The sequence below is a fragment of the Pseudochaenichthys georgianus genome, chromosome 3, assembly GCF_902827115.2.
Source record: "Pseudochaenichthys georgianus chromosome 3, fPseGeo1.2, whole genome shotgun sequence".
In the NCBI taxonomy this organism is placed as follows: Eukaryota; Metazoa; Chordata; class Actinopteri; order Perciformes; family Channichthyidae; genus Pseudochaenichthys; species Pseudochaenichthys georgianus.
Window position 1 is genome coordinate 35,826,492 of NC_047505.1, and position 14,471 is coordinate 35,840,962.

The 14,471-nt window shown below is 40.6% G+C and overlaps 1 protein-coding gene across 4 annotated transcripts in view; it reads right to left on the bottom strand.

Annotated features, from left to right (window-relative positions):
* Window positions 1-14,471, bottom strand: part of sbf2 (SET binding factor 2) — a 96,201-nt gene that overhangs the window by 46,031 nt on the left and 35,699 nt on the right. For all 4 annotated transcript variants that reach the window (XM_034111157.2, XM_034111174.2, XM_034111148.2 and 1 more), the window contains exons 4-14: window positions 11,330-11,464; window positions 10,810-10,920; window positions 9,351-9,456; window positions 5,957-6,089; window positions 4,925-5,033; window positions 4,475-4,588; window positions 3,418-3,495; window positions 2,820-2,933; window positions 1,855-1,983; window positions 1,555-1,653; window positions 1,197-1,401 (exon numbers count right to left, since the gene is read on the bottom strand). In XM_034111157.2, coding sequence (XP_033967048.1) covers window positions 1,197-1,401; window positions 1,555-1,653; window positions 1,855-1,983; window positions 2,820-2,933; window positions 3,418-3,495; window positions 4,475-4,588; window positions 4,925-5,033; window positions 5,957-6,089; window positions 9,351-9,456; window positions 10,810-10,920; window positions 11,330-11,464 — 1,333 coding nt within the window. The remainder of the gene's footprint in view (window positions 1-1,196; window positions 1,402-1,554; window positions 1,654-1,854; window positions 1,984-2,819; window positions 2,934-3,417; window positions 3,496-4,474; window positions 4,589-4,924; window positions 5,034-5,956; window positions 6,090-9,350; window positions 9,457-10,809; window positions 10,921-11,329; window positions 11,465-14,471) is intronic.

A 14,471-nucleotide genomic window follows, 5' to 3' on the forward strand; every position in this document is an offset into this window, starting at 1 on the left:
AGTGTGGGAAGGTCAGCCTCCCCTCAGAGAACATAAGAATAGCCGCGCTCCCCCTCCCAATTATTATTGTTGTTGTTGCTATAATGCAGGGGTATTCAATTGCATTTCAAAGAGGTCCAGTAAGAGAAAATGTCATTAAATGCTCTGTTTTCTCTGTCTACCTTTCTCTTTTTTGAGCACGCCATTTGAAATGACTCCGACTGTTTCTCTCTTCTCGTCTCTGTGTGTTTGAATCTATCGTGCTGACTCACTGACTGCACCGATTTGATTGGCTGAGTAGCGTCACGTCCTTAAAACATTAAACAACAACTTTTTAAAACCTTTTTATCTTTATGTGTTAAACATATTTTTTTAAACATTTTTAACATTTTCAACATCGTGGATAAATCCTTATATGCTCCCGGCAACACACTGAACGTCAACTCTGCCTCCTTATTACACTCACCTCTACTTTAGTGGGAACAATGAGTCTGCGTCTTTAATGCGCACAGGCGGATGATGCGGGGATGCAATGTAGACAGGAATAAACGCAGATCATCCCCTGGCTGCAGCCTTGACCGGTACTTGCTTTTGGTCAAAGTAAGTATTATTAAAGGGCGGTGCCGGCCGTCAACCAAGCCGGCTGTCAACCGAGCCGGCCCGCAGGCGACTGGCCGTTCTGTAATTCTCCAGAACCAGAACACATAGATGGCCAGTCCGCCCCTGCCAGGACCGGTCCATGAAAATCCTAGCTTCAAATAATCGTGGTTATACTTCCTCTGTTTTCTGCCAGACGCCGTCTCCTCAATAAAAATCGATCCATGTTGCCGTTCGCATAAAGTTAGAAGTTAATTAGCTAGATTTCACTGTTTCTAGTTATTTTTTTCTCACGCCACGCCTTCCCTGAAGCTCTTTGGCGCCCTCACACTTTGAAAACCGCTGGTATAGAGAACAGAAAATAATATGACTTCATATAAGTGATGTAAACCTATTAGAACCAGACGTAATAAAGTAAATAAAAAACAACTATATTTTACAGAAGAACAGGAAATTCATTGAAGCTACCACTGATGCAAACCTCAGACTCCATTTTTTTCGTTGCTACAAAAACCTGTGAGAACTGCGAGAGACTTAAAGTAAACAAAACCCTGCGTGTATGTTAAGCCTCCTCAGATCAGTAAGTATTGTTTATCACAGCAGTTCAGAGTGGGCCGTACCGACAGGGGGTCCGGCAGGTACAACACACTTCTTCTCCAGCCGTATAGAAGGAGGCGCGCTGCTGTGTTTCACCACGGCCTCCTGCAGAATCTTCTCCACCTTTTCGTCATCCAACACGGGGAAGGGTACCTGGTGCACCCGCAGGTGGGACCCCTCCGACGGCCGAGGCACTTTCTGGAATGCCATGTGGGGGTTTGGGTTTTCCTATAGTACACCCACCAGAGAAAAACATGCATTAATAGGATTCACAGCTGTACATACAGCGGATACAGCAAAACACATGCAGAGTTGCTTAAGTCTAATACGGTACAACAACAATACAAAAGAGGAGATGTAGTTATTGGCATGAAGTCTTACATTTCTGTATAGCTGCTCAGAGAACGATCTGATGTGCTTCTGCAGTATGGCAGGGGTGATCTCTTCTTCTTTAAAGCTGTCAGTGTGTAAGGCCACCAGCTACAAGACACACAATAAAACAGTAATATCCACTTTTAACGGGGTGGATAATCGGGGAAATACATTCAAAGGTATCCAAGCAGCATAATGAGGACACAATCACAACTGATAGAGTAGTGACATTTAAAACTCTTCCGTAGTGGCTTTAGTGTGTGTATGATTTTCAACTGAAAAGCTAAGTGGAGCATCATGGTACTGTACCTCATCAAAGAGATCGCAGGCTCTGTAAGGCGGACCTCTCTCCGAGACAAAGCCAGCGAAGGCCATGCCATCCAGAACCTTGGTCAGAAAATCATTCTCGATGAGGCCTCGCTGGCCCAGGAAGGCAGTCTGGAGAATGTCAGAAATAGATCAGTTACAACCCCACACAGATGGGAGCAATGTAATCCTGGGCATATGGAAATGCTGCAGACTGAAAAACAAGCCGAGTGATCTCAGTCATTTTTAGAACAAGTTCAAAAATATCTCTGCAGGGGGGCCTGACTTCGGCATCTTTTATTGTTAAAATCATGGGTTAGTTCTTAAGCATGTAGAAAAAGGGATATAAATCTTGTTACAAACAATCGCATGCAAATGAATTTAATTTAGTTTACGCATCATTATTTGTGCTTGTGGGAAGAGGAGATAAAACGCAGTTCACTCCAACCTTCCCCCACTCCAGGCGACTAAGCTGAGCGTTTGTTTATAATGTGATCCATGTGGGGTACTTTTAGGATGATGTGCAGAGGGGTTACCACGGAGACACCACAGACAAGAACAAACAAAAACCTCGGCACAAAACAAAAATGTAAACCTAATACGTTTCATATGGCTATTTGTCGTGCCTTGCCCAAGGTAATGGGACTGTGTCTGAAGATTGCATAAACAACAGGATCGCATCCAGGAAAACTCATGGGGGCCTCAGTAACACATCTAAAACAACAAGCATGCTCACACACAAACACACACTCTGTACAACCCTGACAGGTTTATCCGTCAAGTCTTTCTACGCAATTCTGGACTCCGGGTTTAAACATTCTTGGCAGATAAAAAAGAACAATATGTTTGCTCCGGAGCAATTGCCAAACGGGGTTTAATCTAAGGTCACATATACTGGAAAGTAAAGGGTTTTGGAAATATGTTATGTTAATTTCACCACTGGGAATTCCATCATGTCGTTATCTTACCTTGTGAAAGTGAATAACGGGTTCAGAATGGATGCGGATGAGCTGCAGGCAGGACCTGTAGCCCTGGAAGAGTTGTGCAAACAGCCTGAGAAACACGGCCCGCACCTCCTTGTCCTGAAACACACACACACACACACACACACACACACACACACACACACACACACACACACACACACACACACACACACACACACACACACACACACACACACACACACACACACACACACACACACACACACACACACACACACACACACACACACACACACACACACACACACACACACACACACACACACACACACACACACACACACACACACACACACACACACACACACACACACACACACACACATCATCAAACAACTATGCCACAAATGCAGTCTGATAAGTTAATTATGCAACTGCTATGTTGTTTGTCTTGAGGGTATAAGGTAGCCGTCACTCCAACGCTGCCCTTTAGGTGATAAGAGCCTCTTTTTTTTTTATAAAGGCAGTCATGCCCTTCTCCCACATAAGGAGGACATTATTGCCTTCACCTGGAGAGTCACAAATGAAAGGAGGGCATGTGATAGTGATGCTGACTTACCAACAACTTGTGGTTGGAGGGGGCAGTGCGAGGCGGAGGGAATGCATTGTCTGCTATCTCCAGATCAGGGTGCAAAACCTACGGAGAAAAATGTGTTTCCAGATGATTTTCTCGAGATGATTCAACACACACTTTTATGTGGAGCAAATTGAAATAATTGCAAGAACAACTTAAGTGAACATGCCTTGTCTACTATGAGTGACCTCACTATACAGCATACAATAAAAGGTGTCACATGGTTTAATAATAAAGAAAGTCAAAACAAGATAATTCATTAAAGAATTCCAAGAAACGTTTTCTCAAAAATAAAAGCATCCTGCTTCATTTTTCTGAAGGAACAAAAATGCTGTAAAATCCAATGATAAGCTCTTATTTACTTGAGAGCTTGATGTCCTGCATCTTTAATTGAATACAGTTTGCTTTTGGTTAATATTTGAAGATAGAATTACATGTATCTTTTATTAATACAGATTAAATTGTTTGTGATTTAGGAAATCTCATCTGCTGGACATATTTCTCCAGGATGATTTGAACTGACAGGGCATGCTACATGGATACAGAATATGATAATGCATCTGATATGAATTTAGGCAGTCCACATGGACTCAGGAGAAAGTAATGGTTTTGCTGAAAAGTGTGTAAAACTAAACAGTAGGGACATGTTATGTTTGCTTCAATTCAAATCGAGCTCTTAAGTAAATTAGGAATTTTGAAGGGATTTTGTTTTAGAAAAACAAAAGCAGATGTTTCCCACATGAACAATCCTGTGATAATAATCTATTTCATTCAGAAAAAAGGGGACACATATATTTTTCTAAAATGTTTTCTATTTAAATTCCTTAAGAAAGGAAAGCAGGAACTTTCATTCTACCAGCAGTCGCCTAGCATGTTTGAGTATGAAGAACCCTATATTACTTTCAGATTTGGGCACTGTTCAAAGTTAAATTATTTCATGAATTAATTAACTTTTGCTTGCTCACTTCCAATGTCATCATACTTTGATTATTTGAATAACATGGTGGAATGACTGTGGGCGTGTGTGCATGTTGTTGCTTACCAGGGAGAGGGAAGTCTGTGTTTGGTGTAGCAGAGGTTCAGGGAGCGGGGACAATTGGATGCATTCAGGAATCTTTATTGTTCCTCCGTCCAGGTCAGCAATAATAACATCCAACTGGTTGCACACACATAAAACACAGACAGGTCAAGTGTTGAGTTTGCAGCTGGAGGGAGTACTGTGAGGCATGACACGTATACCTGACAAAGTTCAGCCGAAACCAGTTAAATAAACATCTTGTTGAAAGGCACATTACTTAATGTTTGTGCGTTAACACGTCCTGAAACCAAGAGGCTCTCTGATCAGTAGAAGGTCCCAGTCTATCACAATGCAACCTTCATTTTAGGACATAAAATAACTGTAAAGGCTCCAATATTTGGTAATAATTCACAACTGTTTGACAGAATTCAACAATTTATGATCCGCAAGTTCATCGAGTACATCTGCACTCACCAGATCCTGGATTTCAGTCTGAAACATGGAGTGCACTCCGATGATGAAGGGAGTGGGCGAGCTCAACACCTCCAGCAGCCGCGAGGGCAGAATAGGGATGTACGGGTAACTAAACACACAAGAAGACATAACCACAAGTATAAATATGTATGAAAAATAAGACTGGGAAGACAGATGGGGAAGAAAGGGGGAAAATGAGTGGGCAACAAAAATGGTACTTTTAAATGTACTTTATTATGAAATCTCATATCTAAAACGATTAGCAAACATTAGCAATAAAGATAAGAACGGCATGCGGCATTCTCATGACATTCATACATTTTGCCATGATATCATTTACAAGCTTTGGAAAGTTATAATCATCGTCTTCCTGTAAATACAGCTGTGCAACATGGACAAAATAAGAATTACTACACAATACTTTTACAGCATAATGATGACTACTGCAGTTTCTCTTTTCACAGGATGTGAACGCCTAAAAGAAATGCTGAAAAACAGTAAAGAGAACTGCTAAAACTTTTTCACTACAAAAGTCAGAAAAACTCTTGGATGTGCTTCTTATCAAAATGATGTAATACAAACTCATGCCTGTGCTCTTACTACATGACAGGGCTGCTTTGGAAACAGGCTATTGTCTCAACGTGTGTATCTTACAGTTTGACACCGTTTATTCACCTGTCTTTCTTGTTTGTCATGTCTCACTAGTTGAGTAATTTACCAAAGCTAATGTAAATGTGTTAAGCAATTTGTATGAAGAAAAACACTCATAAAGGGGAGAGAAATGACTTGGATGATGGAAGTTAAGTGCTCAGGCACTTCTAGTAAAAGTGAATTCTGAAAATTGGGTGGAAAAACCCTTTGAGGTTAATCTTAATCTTATCCAGCAGATATATCCGTTTCTAGAAATGAATACAATGATCAACAAAGTCTATTATCCAATATCATGCCATGGAAGGCATGACACCAGCCGAGTTTTAGTTGGAAATCACATGACAATTTCGTCCCAACTTCTGGGCTCAAACACACGTTTACCTGTATTTGAGGGGGAACATGAGTGCTTCCAGGGCGCGACACGCCTCTCCGAGCCTCTGGTAGCTGGTGGAGTGGAACAGAATCTTGTGTTCTGTCAGAACGGCACAAAAGAGGCTCAGAACATTTTGGATTCCTGAAACGAAAAACAACACAGAACAAAACCGATGAGGTATTTGTTGGAATGTGACAGCCACATTGTTCCAGATCATCCATCAAACATTTGTTTCTATTCGTGGAGGATTTCAAACTTAAAACACACGTTACATCACACATTGTTCATTTGGGAGTTCTGTTCACATCCAAACCAGCTTCAAAGACAATCTTCTGTGAAAATGTTTTTTTAATTCTTTGCAATGCTATGCAGAATAAAACAATTCTTATATAGAAAGTTGCAGTGCTATTTGCATTGGCTGATGAAGTCTGTTCCGAAATGGCGGCAGAAAATAACCCTTTATTTGAGAGCATAAATACTAAATGTATTGCATTCAGTTTCATTGTAAATTATTCCTCTGTAGTGTGATCTTTGTTTGTAAAAGGTGAGGCCTGCCTCGCCTTTCTGTTCTACACAGTTCATGGCAAAAACATGTCTTCAGGAATACTAAACAGTTTATGCATTTTTGAGAAATTCCAACAAAATTATGTTGGCTCCTTCAAATTTGTTCAGTTTTCTTAAGATTTAGATTAATTCAATCTATTACAGTGCATTCTTCCACTGATCACCACTGGGTCTAAAAAGTTAGAATAAGACTGATTTGACCTAATTTGCCATGTGTCCCCTTAAAACCTCCTGGCTCATGATGACAAAAACAAGACATTTCCACTTTAAAAACGGGTCAGTTTATGTTAAACACCGACTATAAACCTAAAGGAAACGTATCTGTGAAAACAAAAGAAATTACACTCTCATACGGTATAAAGATAATATTTCAAATTCCAATCAGGAAGAATTCTAAGTTTAAAGTTCCTGTTATTGTTTCCCATCAACTGAGCCATTCATCACACATTGGAGTGATAAAGAGAGGAACCCTGGCAGACACATCCGCACCACTGGGGGCGCTGGGTCTGGATGTTTGCCTGCGTGAAGCACACAGTGATAAACAGGAAACTGAACACCAGCCTCAACAAAATCTCAGTTTTCAGTGTAAACGGGCTTGTCAAACTAAATGAGTTCTTTCATCTTTTACAGACATGGAAACTTCAAATTCTGTAAAATGCTCTGCAAATTAGAGCGCTCGTTTCACTGTTTTGCAATCACACCTCAGGTTCAGGTGTTTACTTATCTTATGGAAACAGCAACGCACTTCCGAGCTTTAAATAAAAAGTGACAGCAACATCCCCGGACAACAGAAGAGACAAAGGCAACAAACAACAAACAACAGGGCTGTTGATGGCCGGTTTTATCGCGGGGGTGGGATGTACTTCCTGTGCAGTGTGACATGTTTAACACACATTCCTGTCTGGTGATTTGGCTGACCTGTGCACACACACAGTGATCTTCAGACCTGTACAGCTACTGGCCTTTCCTTATTTGGTCATGAGGATGACCTAATGAGTGGAAATGATGCACTTGTTGTCTACGCTAACATGTAGCTGATGAGCTGACATGTGACATTTACCTTCCTGTCAGCGTGTATAGGAACATGTTTTAAGGGTGGAGAAAAGATTAACTCCGTCACTTTCACCATGATGGCCTGACTCTCAATCGGAGATTCCTGCTAACATTTGTTTTGCTACACAGTGCAAAAGGAATATGTGCACATTTAATTCAAGTGGGATGAAGGATAAAGCCAACAGCAAGATATTCCAATCTGCTACTTGTTGCTCAAACAGCAGGAGGACTGACAACAGACAGAGAACTGCACACCATCAGAAGATAGACTGAGCCATTTCAAGTCTATGGTCCTGATTCAACCCTCTGCAGTATGAGTATAAAGTTTCGTTTGCCAAGACTTCGATGAGAAGAATGATACCAGTGTCATTATGGTAAACTTAATATAAGCCTTATAGCCAGGAGTTGATAAGCATACAGTAGCTTGGCTTGTTCAAAAAGGGCTCGGTCAAAAGGAAAAATAAAGTTAAAGAAATCTTTCGAATATTAATTAAGAAGCTACATAATATATGTTTTTGGTTGTTAAAATCCATTGTGTACACAAATGAGTAAAAGGATAAGTTGTGTTTTTTTGTTAATGTTGTTTTGCACTGCATTGTTTAAAAATGTTGTCGCATTGTGAGCACTTTTGTCGTCCGGTTGCAGAAGAACAAGATAAGATAATAGGGGATCAGAGACTGTTGCTCTGTGCCGTTTGTTTTGTTAAGAATTGTCATGTTTTTCTCTTGTAGCCTACATGGACCAGGCCAACACTGCCTGCTGTTGTGATGCCTGTTTTAGAAGAATGACAATAGAAGATCCTTAAAACTGAATGCACTAAACTAAAGTCTTATGTGTATTGACAGGCTGACCCATGGCTGGGTTTTGTGTGGAGTTTGCTTTGTTTTGTGTATCCAGTTTGGCAACAAGTGCATGACTTCCACATAACACTGATCACATGTGTATCGTGCGAGTACCCCCCATGTGCATGCTCACCACATTGTCCAAACAAACAGAGGATGGTGTTAATATACTCAGGAAATAAAATCCATTCTGGTATGAATCACATTCTTCTAATCAAATGAGGATAAATGAGGGCCAACTTTCCATTACAAATCACATTTCAGGTGAATTATATTTAATTTAAAAGTATATCATTTGCACAATAGCTCATATTATTATTTATGCCAAATTGTGATTTTGAAAGTCTGAGGAAAGTGATAGGTACAATCTCCAAACACCATGAGTCATGATCAATCAGGCATGTTACATCTTGGACAAAGCACGTATGACCTTAGCAAATGGTTAACAGTCTTAACTGTAAACATATTGGGCAAACAAGGCAACGTGAAACCAGTAAACTGAATCAAATCTTCGTCATGCGCTCTTTCCAGCCCAGATAAAACGACAGAAACTCTACAGAACAAAGAGAATACCATATAATCGTTTCTCATTGCGAAATTCCCCCGTTGGTAAAAGTCCTATTGTGCTTGTGTTTATCACCACATGATTAGCAAAGCACAACAGAGCCTCAATAAACCTGAACGGATTAAGACGGGATTAATTAAAGCAACTAAGACGATTACGCCGCTAGTATGAATAAGAATAATGTTCTCCGAGCGTCAGAACTGTCAGATTATAACAATACAAAATGTCTGAACACCAAAGTAGGACTTTATGTAGACGTGACAAACTGCAGCAAGGGCTGAGATACAGTTAAAGATTCACAAACAAGTCATGGCCTGAATAAATCTGCCTGACTCATGATCACTACTTAGCAGTCTTTTTAAAGAGCCGTGGACCCACCCAGCTGCTGGAAGAGGAGAGCAACACTTTTGCTTGTGACGGGCAGCGTGTCGTTCAGCGGCGTCTGGATGAGCTGCCGGTCCCCCGCGCCCAGGCTGAACAGCTTCTGTAAAGAGAAACAAAAGCAGGAAAGGTCAGCTGTGGAAATTGTCTACAGCCATTCACTTCTAAAGAGCCGAGCAGCACATCGACTGAAAGTCATCCATTGAGATTTATAGCTGCGTGTGCTGTGGCAGTATCACATGAAGAAGGAACATGTTATTCTGTGCTTCACACTGCAGCTGCACGACTGAATTATACAAATCTTTGCAAAGACAACCTCGATTACATGTTATTAAAATGGTATTGTATGGTAACAACCAACCAAAATCACTCTAACTTAAACAGAAACATATCATTGTTTTGCTTCAAAGTTAGGACTTTTTTTAGTCCCTTTTTGTTTGAAAAATAAACACTCTTTAATTAGGTAGTCATGAATTACTCTCTATTCTCACTCTTCCAGCAGGAAAGCAAGTTTGACAGCTTTGTGCATGCATTTGTATGCACGATTATCCCAATAACAGAAATTCATCACGATCAACTTATCTTTGCCAATGCTATATTGTCCCATCCCTGTTGCTGGGAAGTTTAAAGTGGGCGGCGGTACTGACGTTCTGGATGTAGCAAGTAGTAAATGTGAAGTTCCTTAGTTAAGAGAAAAACAAGAGGTATCTCAAGGTCTCCAATCATTAAATTCTTGACATACCCAGGTGTTTAACTAGGTGCTGTTTTGACAAATTAGTCTGTTCCACTGCTATCTGTCTGGAGCCAGACTCAAGGACACGCAATCTACAGTAAGTGGCGTCTTGCTGGGGAACAAGCCAACATGTTTCCCTCTTACAGCACATTAGCTGTCTTTTAAAGCCGAGTGATGAGGACCTCTCCCCAGTGGCAGTACATGTACTTTAATAGTTTAATAAGATTGAAGCACATTTTGGCTTCGGGTTGCTTTTTCATGTGGTGTAAGTAAGTAATCACAGCATTTAAAGCCTCATCTTCTGACACTTTCCGACCAACGCTATGTAAATCATTTTAAATATATATTTCTTTAATCTGTCATAAAAACTATTTAAAGGCGCTGATGTCCTAATCTAGACAGAGGTATTTTGCTCCACGCAAAGTGATGGAAAACATGACAAATATCTTTTAGACAAAAATGACTGCCTGTGGCTGGACAACAATCTCTGGCACCGTCTGAACACGACTGTCTTGATTGGCTGCCCTCAGACAGCATAAATCACTTTAGTATCTGCAACATCGAGCCTCCACTAACAATCACTGCCTCACAGTCAGACAGCACTGACATAACTATTTTGGACATCTGACCTTGACCTGTCGCCCCGTTAAAAACAGGCGAGCAGCAGCGAGACTTCTTACCGACTCTGGTACTTTGACAAGCTTCGCCTCAGTGAAGACTCACCTGGGATCCACCAGCAACAGGAACCTGGAATGTGAAAAGGTTGGACACCAGACCCTCTAAAGGGAAGCTCAGGTTATCGATGTGCACCGTGTAGATCAGCCCTAAGCACCCCTGCAAGGACAAAACCAAAACATTACACATGGGAACATACAGAGGATAAGTACTCTTCATAGATGGCAATATTACAGCTCGTTTAAACACATGGCCTGTAACATGTACTGTAGGTAATGTCTGGCAGCTTAATTCTAAAAGCACCTACAGAATAACATTAATAGCAAGGTTGACCTTGAACCTTCATGACTGTGATCTACTGAGTCTGTGATGAAAAGCTCAGAGGTGCTTATGTCTCATTTACTTTACTGAATTGTGTGCTTACACTTTAGCAAACTCAGGCCTTTTTAGCAGACAGTACAAAGCAGATAAGCGTCATCTCAGAGCTGAAACATGAAAGCCGTGATTTGTATTTCTTCTGCACAAGATATAAAACTAATCAAGATGTAATCATGTGGCGTCTTATTACCCGGAATATTTCGGGATAATCCAGCCTGGACACGATAATGAGACTTTTTGGGGCAAACACTTGAGCTGGCTGGATAAGGCCATTCTCCTCCGCCCCTTCATCGTCATCCCCATCAGCCTCAATACTCTTTGATCCCTGAAACATAGAAAAAAAGAAAAGCTATTTCAGTTGAAGAGTTCAGCACAGTGCCGTGGAGTAGAGACCGTGTATGCACTGTCGAGCATGCCAGCTCACGAGCTCCTGCTTTAGCCTGTGAATACATCATGTGCCTCAAACGCATCACACTGTCCAGCACGCGTCTGGCATGAACTAAGCCCCTGTCACACTGTCCCGAAGTTGACACCCGATGGACACACGAATATGGAATTGTGAATTTCGCACGAAGATGGCCCCGAACCACACACGAAGGCAACACTTACATTACATTTAAGACATACAACTGCAATGAAAGTACCAAAAACAATTATGTTACAGTACTATGATACTGTACTGATATCTTCAGACTTTGTACTTTACTTTCTCCGTCTTTATATGTAGAAAATATTACATTTTCTCCTTCATTTTGTTGTTTCCATAGCAACAACAACTTCCTGTCAACTCGCCTTCAAAATAATATATTATATCCTTTTCAGTTTCACAGAACACAAATTGGGTTATTTACATAATATGTTTACATGATTTTGTTGTGCAATAAAACAACCCGATGGACACACGATAAAGGACATGTTCAAATTCGGCTCTGATCGTAGCAACATCGGGCCATTCGTGAGGGCATCTTAAGCCATCGTATGACCGCTGGCGGAGTTTCTCAGGCTCCGGCAGCAACTTCGTGAGCGGTGGCAAAATCTTTGGCATGCCAAAAAATAGCCGAAGGACCTTGCGAAGGTTCATTCTCGTGTTGAATTCGTGTGTCAATTTTGCCCGTCGTAAGGCCATCGTTAGGGCATCTTGTTATCATCGGTGCCATCGGGCATTCGCCCCGATCAGAGTGAGGGCGAATGCACCGATGATAACACGAAGATGGCACGATTTGACAAGATGCCCTCACGAGTGCCTTACGAAGTTGCCGCTCACGAAGTTGCTGCCGGAGCCTGAGAAACTCCACCGGCGGTCATACGATGGCTTAAGATGCCCTCATGAATGGCCCGATGTTGATACGATCACAGCCAAATTTGAACATTTCCTTTATCGTGTGTCCATCGGTTGTCAATTTCGGGACAGTGTGACAGGGGCTTAAACATCCTCATGTTCAAGGAAAAATAAAAGATGTGTTCCAACATAGTGCTCAGTAGAGTAATGTATGCTCAAATGCAGTTTAATTAACAACGTTGCTCAAATTTGTATGGATGGACACCCAATTCCTTACACTCAATGTGTTTCACTTGAGAGGTGGGTCATGAAAAGGGATGAACTGAAAGTAATTTGTCATACAAAACAAAAACATTCAGGGTGAAACTCTTGAAGAAAAAGTCACAGCATCAAAAAAAATCTTCTGTCTCCAGAGAGGAAACACATTATTAAAAGTTGGATTATGCTTTATCTCATTTCACCATCTGTCCCCATGTAGGTCTGCTGTTCATCCTACTGGAGCCATTAAATGAACACAGATTTTCTAAAATCTTGATACGGTTAATACAAGATCTCGCTGACAAACAGACAACATTATATGAATGGAGAAGAGCCAAAGAGTTTAGAAGATTCATGTGTTAGCTGTTTTAACTTTTAAATGCACTGTAAGGCGACCTTGGGTGTCCTGAAAGGCGCCTCGAAATAAAACGTATTATTATTATTATTATGTTGTTTCCTCCCCCACAAACATAAAAAACTAATAAATGCAAAACATCTGAGACAATACAAAATATGCTAAAAAACGTTGTGATGTTGAAACAAGTGTATTTATTGTAGATCTTACATGTCTTAAAACCACCTCTATTCTAAATGTATTAGTACTCTAAAGCTTGCAATCGTTGGCATACATTTAAGCAGGAACAACGAACAGTAGGAAAGCAGAGTTATGCTGTTAAAGAGAACTGCATTTAGATATTTAGCGTTACAATGCCGGCATTATCAGTGCACATTTTACTAGACACCACATCAAAGGAACCCTGTAAAGTATTTTTTGCAATGTAATCTAACATGTTATCTACGTCTCCCCAAATCCAGACAGGCTTCTCGGTCGGGAGCCTCGACCTGGTTATAATAGTCTCTGTGGTGGATCCTCAGGGGCTATCGGAGCACTGATACTCTGACCTCCCAGTGCTCATTCCTAATAAAGCCCTTATCACAATCTGGTTTATTTCCCCAGCCAGTGAAAACATGCCATAAGTGCTTCAGTATCTCAGAAACATGGAGTCAGGGATCAAAATATCCCATTCAGAATGCTGGTCAGATTTTAACATTATTCTTAGGATTTGGTTCAATTATTAGACACAATACATTCCTCTGCTGCCTGTCTGGACTCCCCAGTGCCATACACTGAAACCAGGAGGTGTGTTTATTTTGAAGAAACACCCTAATCTAATAATTAAAACGAGGCTGACAAAAAAAGATTACGTTTATGAAATATAAGTCTTAATAACACAGCATTAAAATGACAAAAAGCTGCCACGTGTGTTGGTTAAGTGTGTTTTTGGTAAAGACAAACATATCATAAACTGAGATATTTGAACCATGACACAAACACAACTATGTATTTCAAAACACAATACATATTCTCCAGATGTATTCATCTAATTATGATGCAGTGCACATTAGCCAGGGATAAGGGCATCTTCTCCTTTTATAAACCAGCAGTGTGTGAAAGCACAAGACTGTTTACACTAACAAAAGGACGAAGTAGAAATACAACAAACATTAGTAAAAAAAAAAGGAAAAAAAAAGAGTATATTTAGTGTTTCTTATTGAGGCAAAGATGTTTTCATTCAAATCTGAAAGAAATGTGTCTTTAAACTTATGTTGCAATGTGTTAACAGTCAAGAAGGACACAAAATCAAAAACATTAGGCCAATAATCTAAATCTGGTGTTAATGATAACTCATATTCTCACGGATGAGCCTGTGTGAGGACAGAAAACCGACCAGGGAACACAGATCCCACTTTCTGATTTAATAAAAAGTATTTTTTTTAAATTTGGCATAGTGTT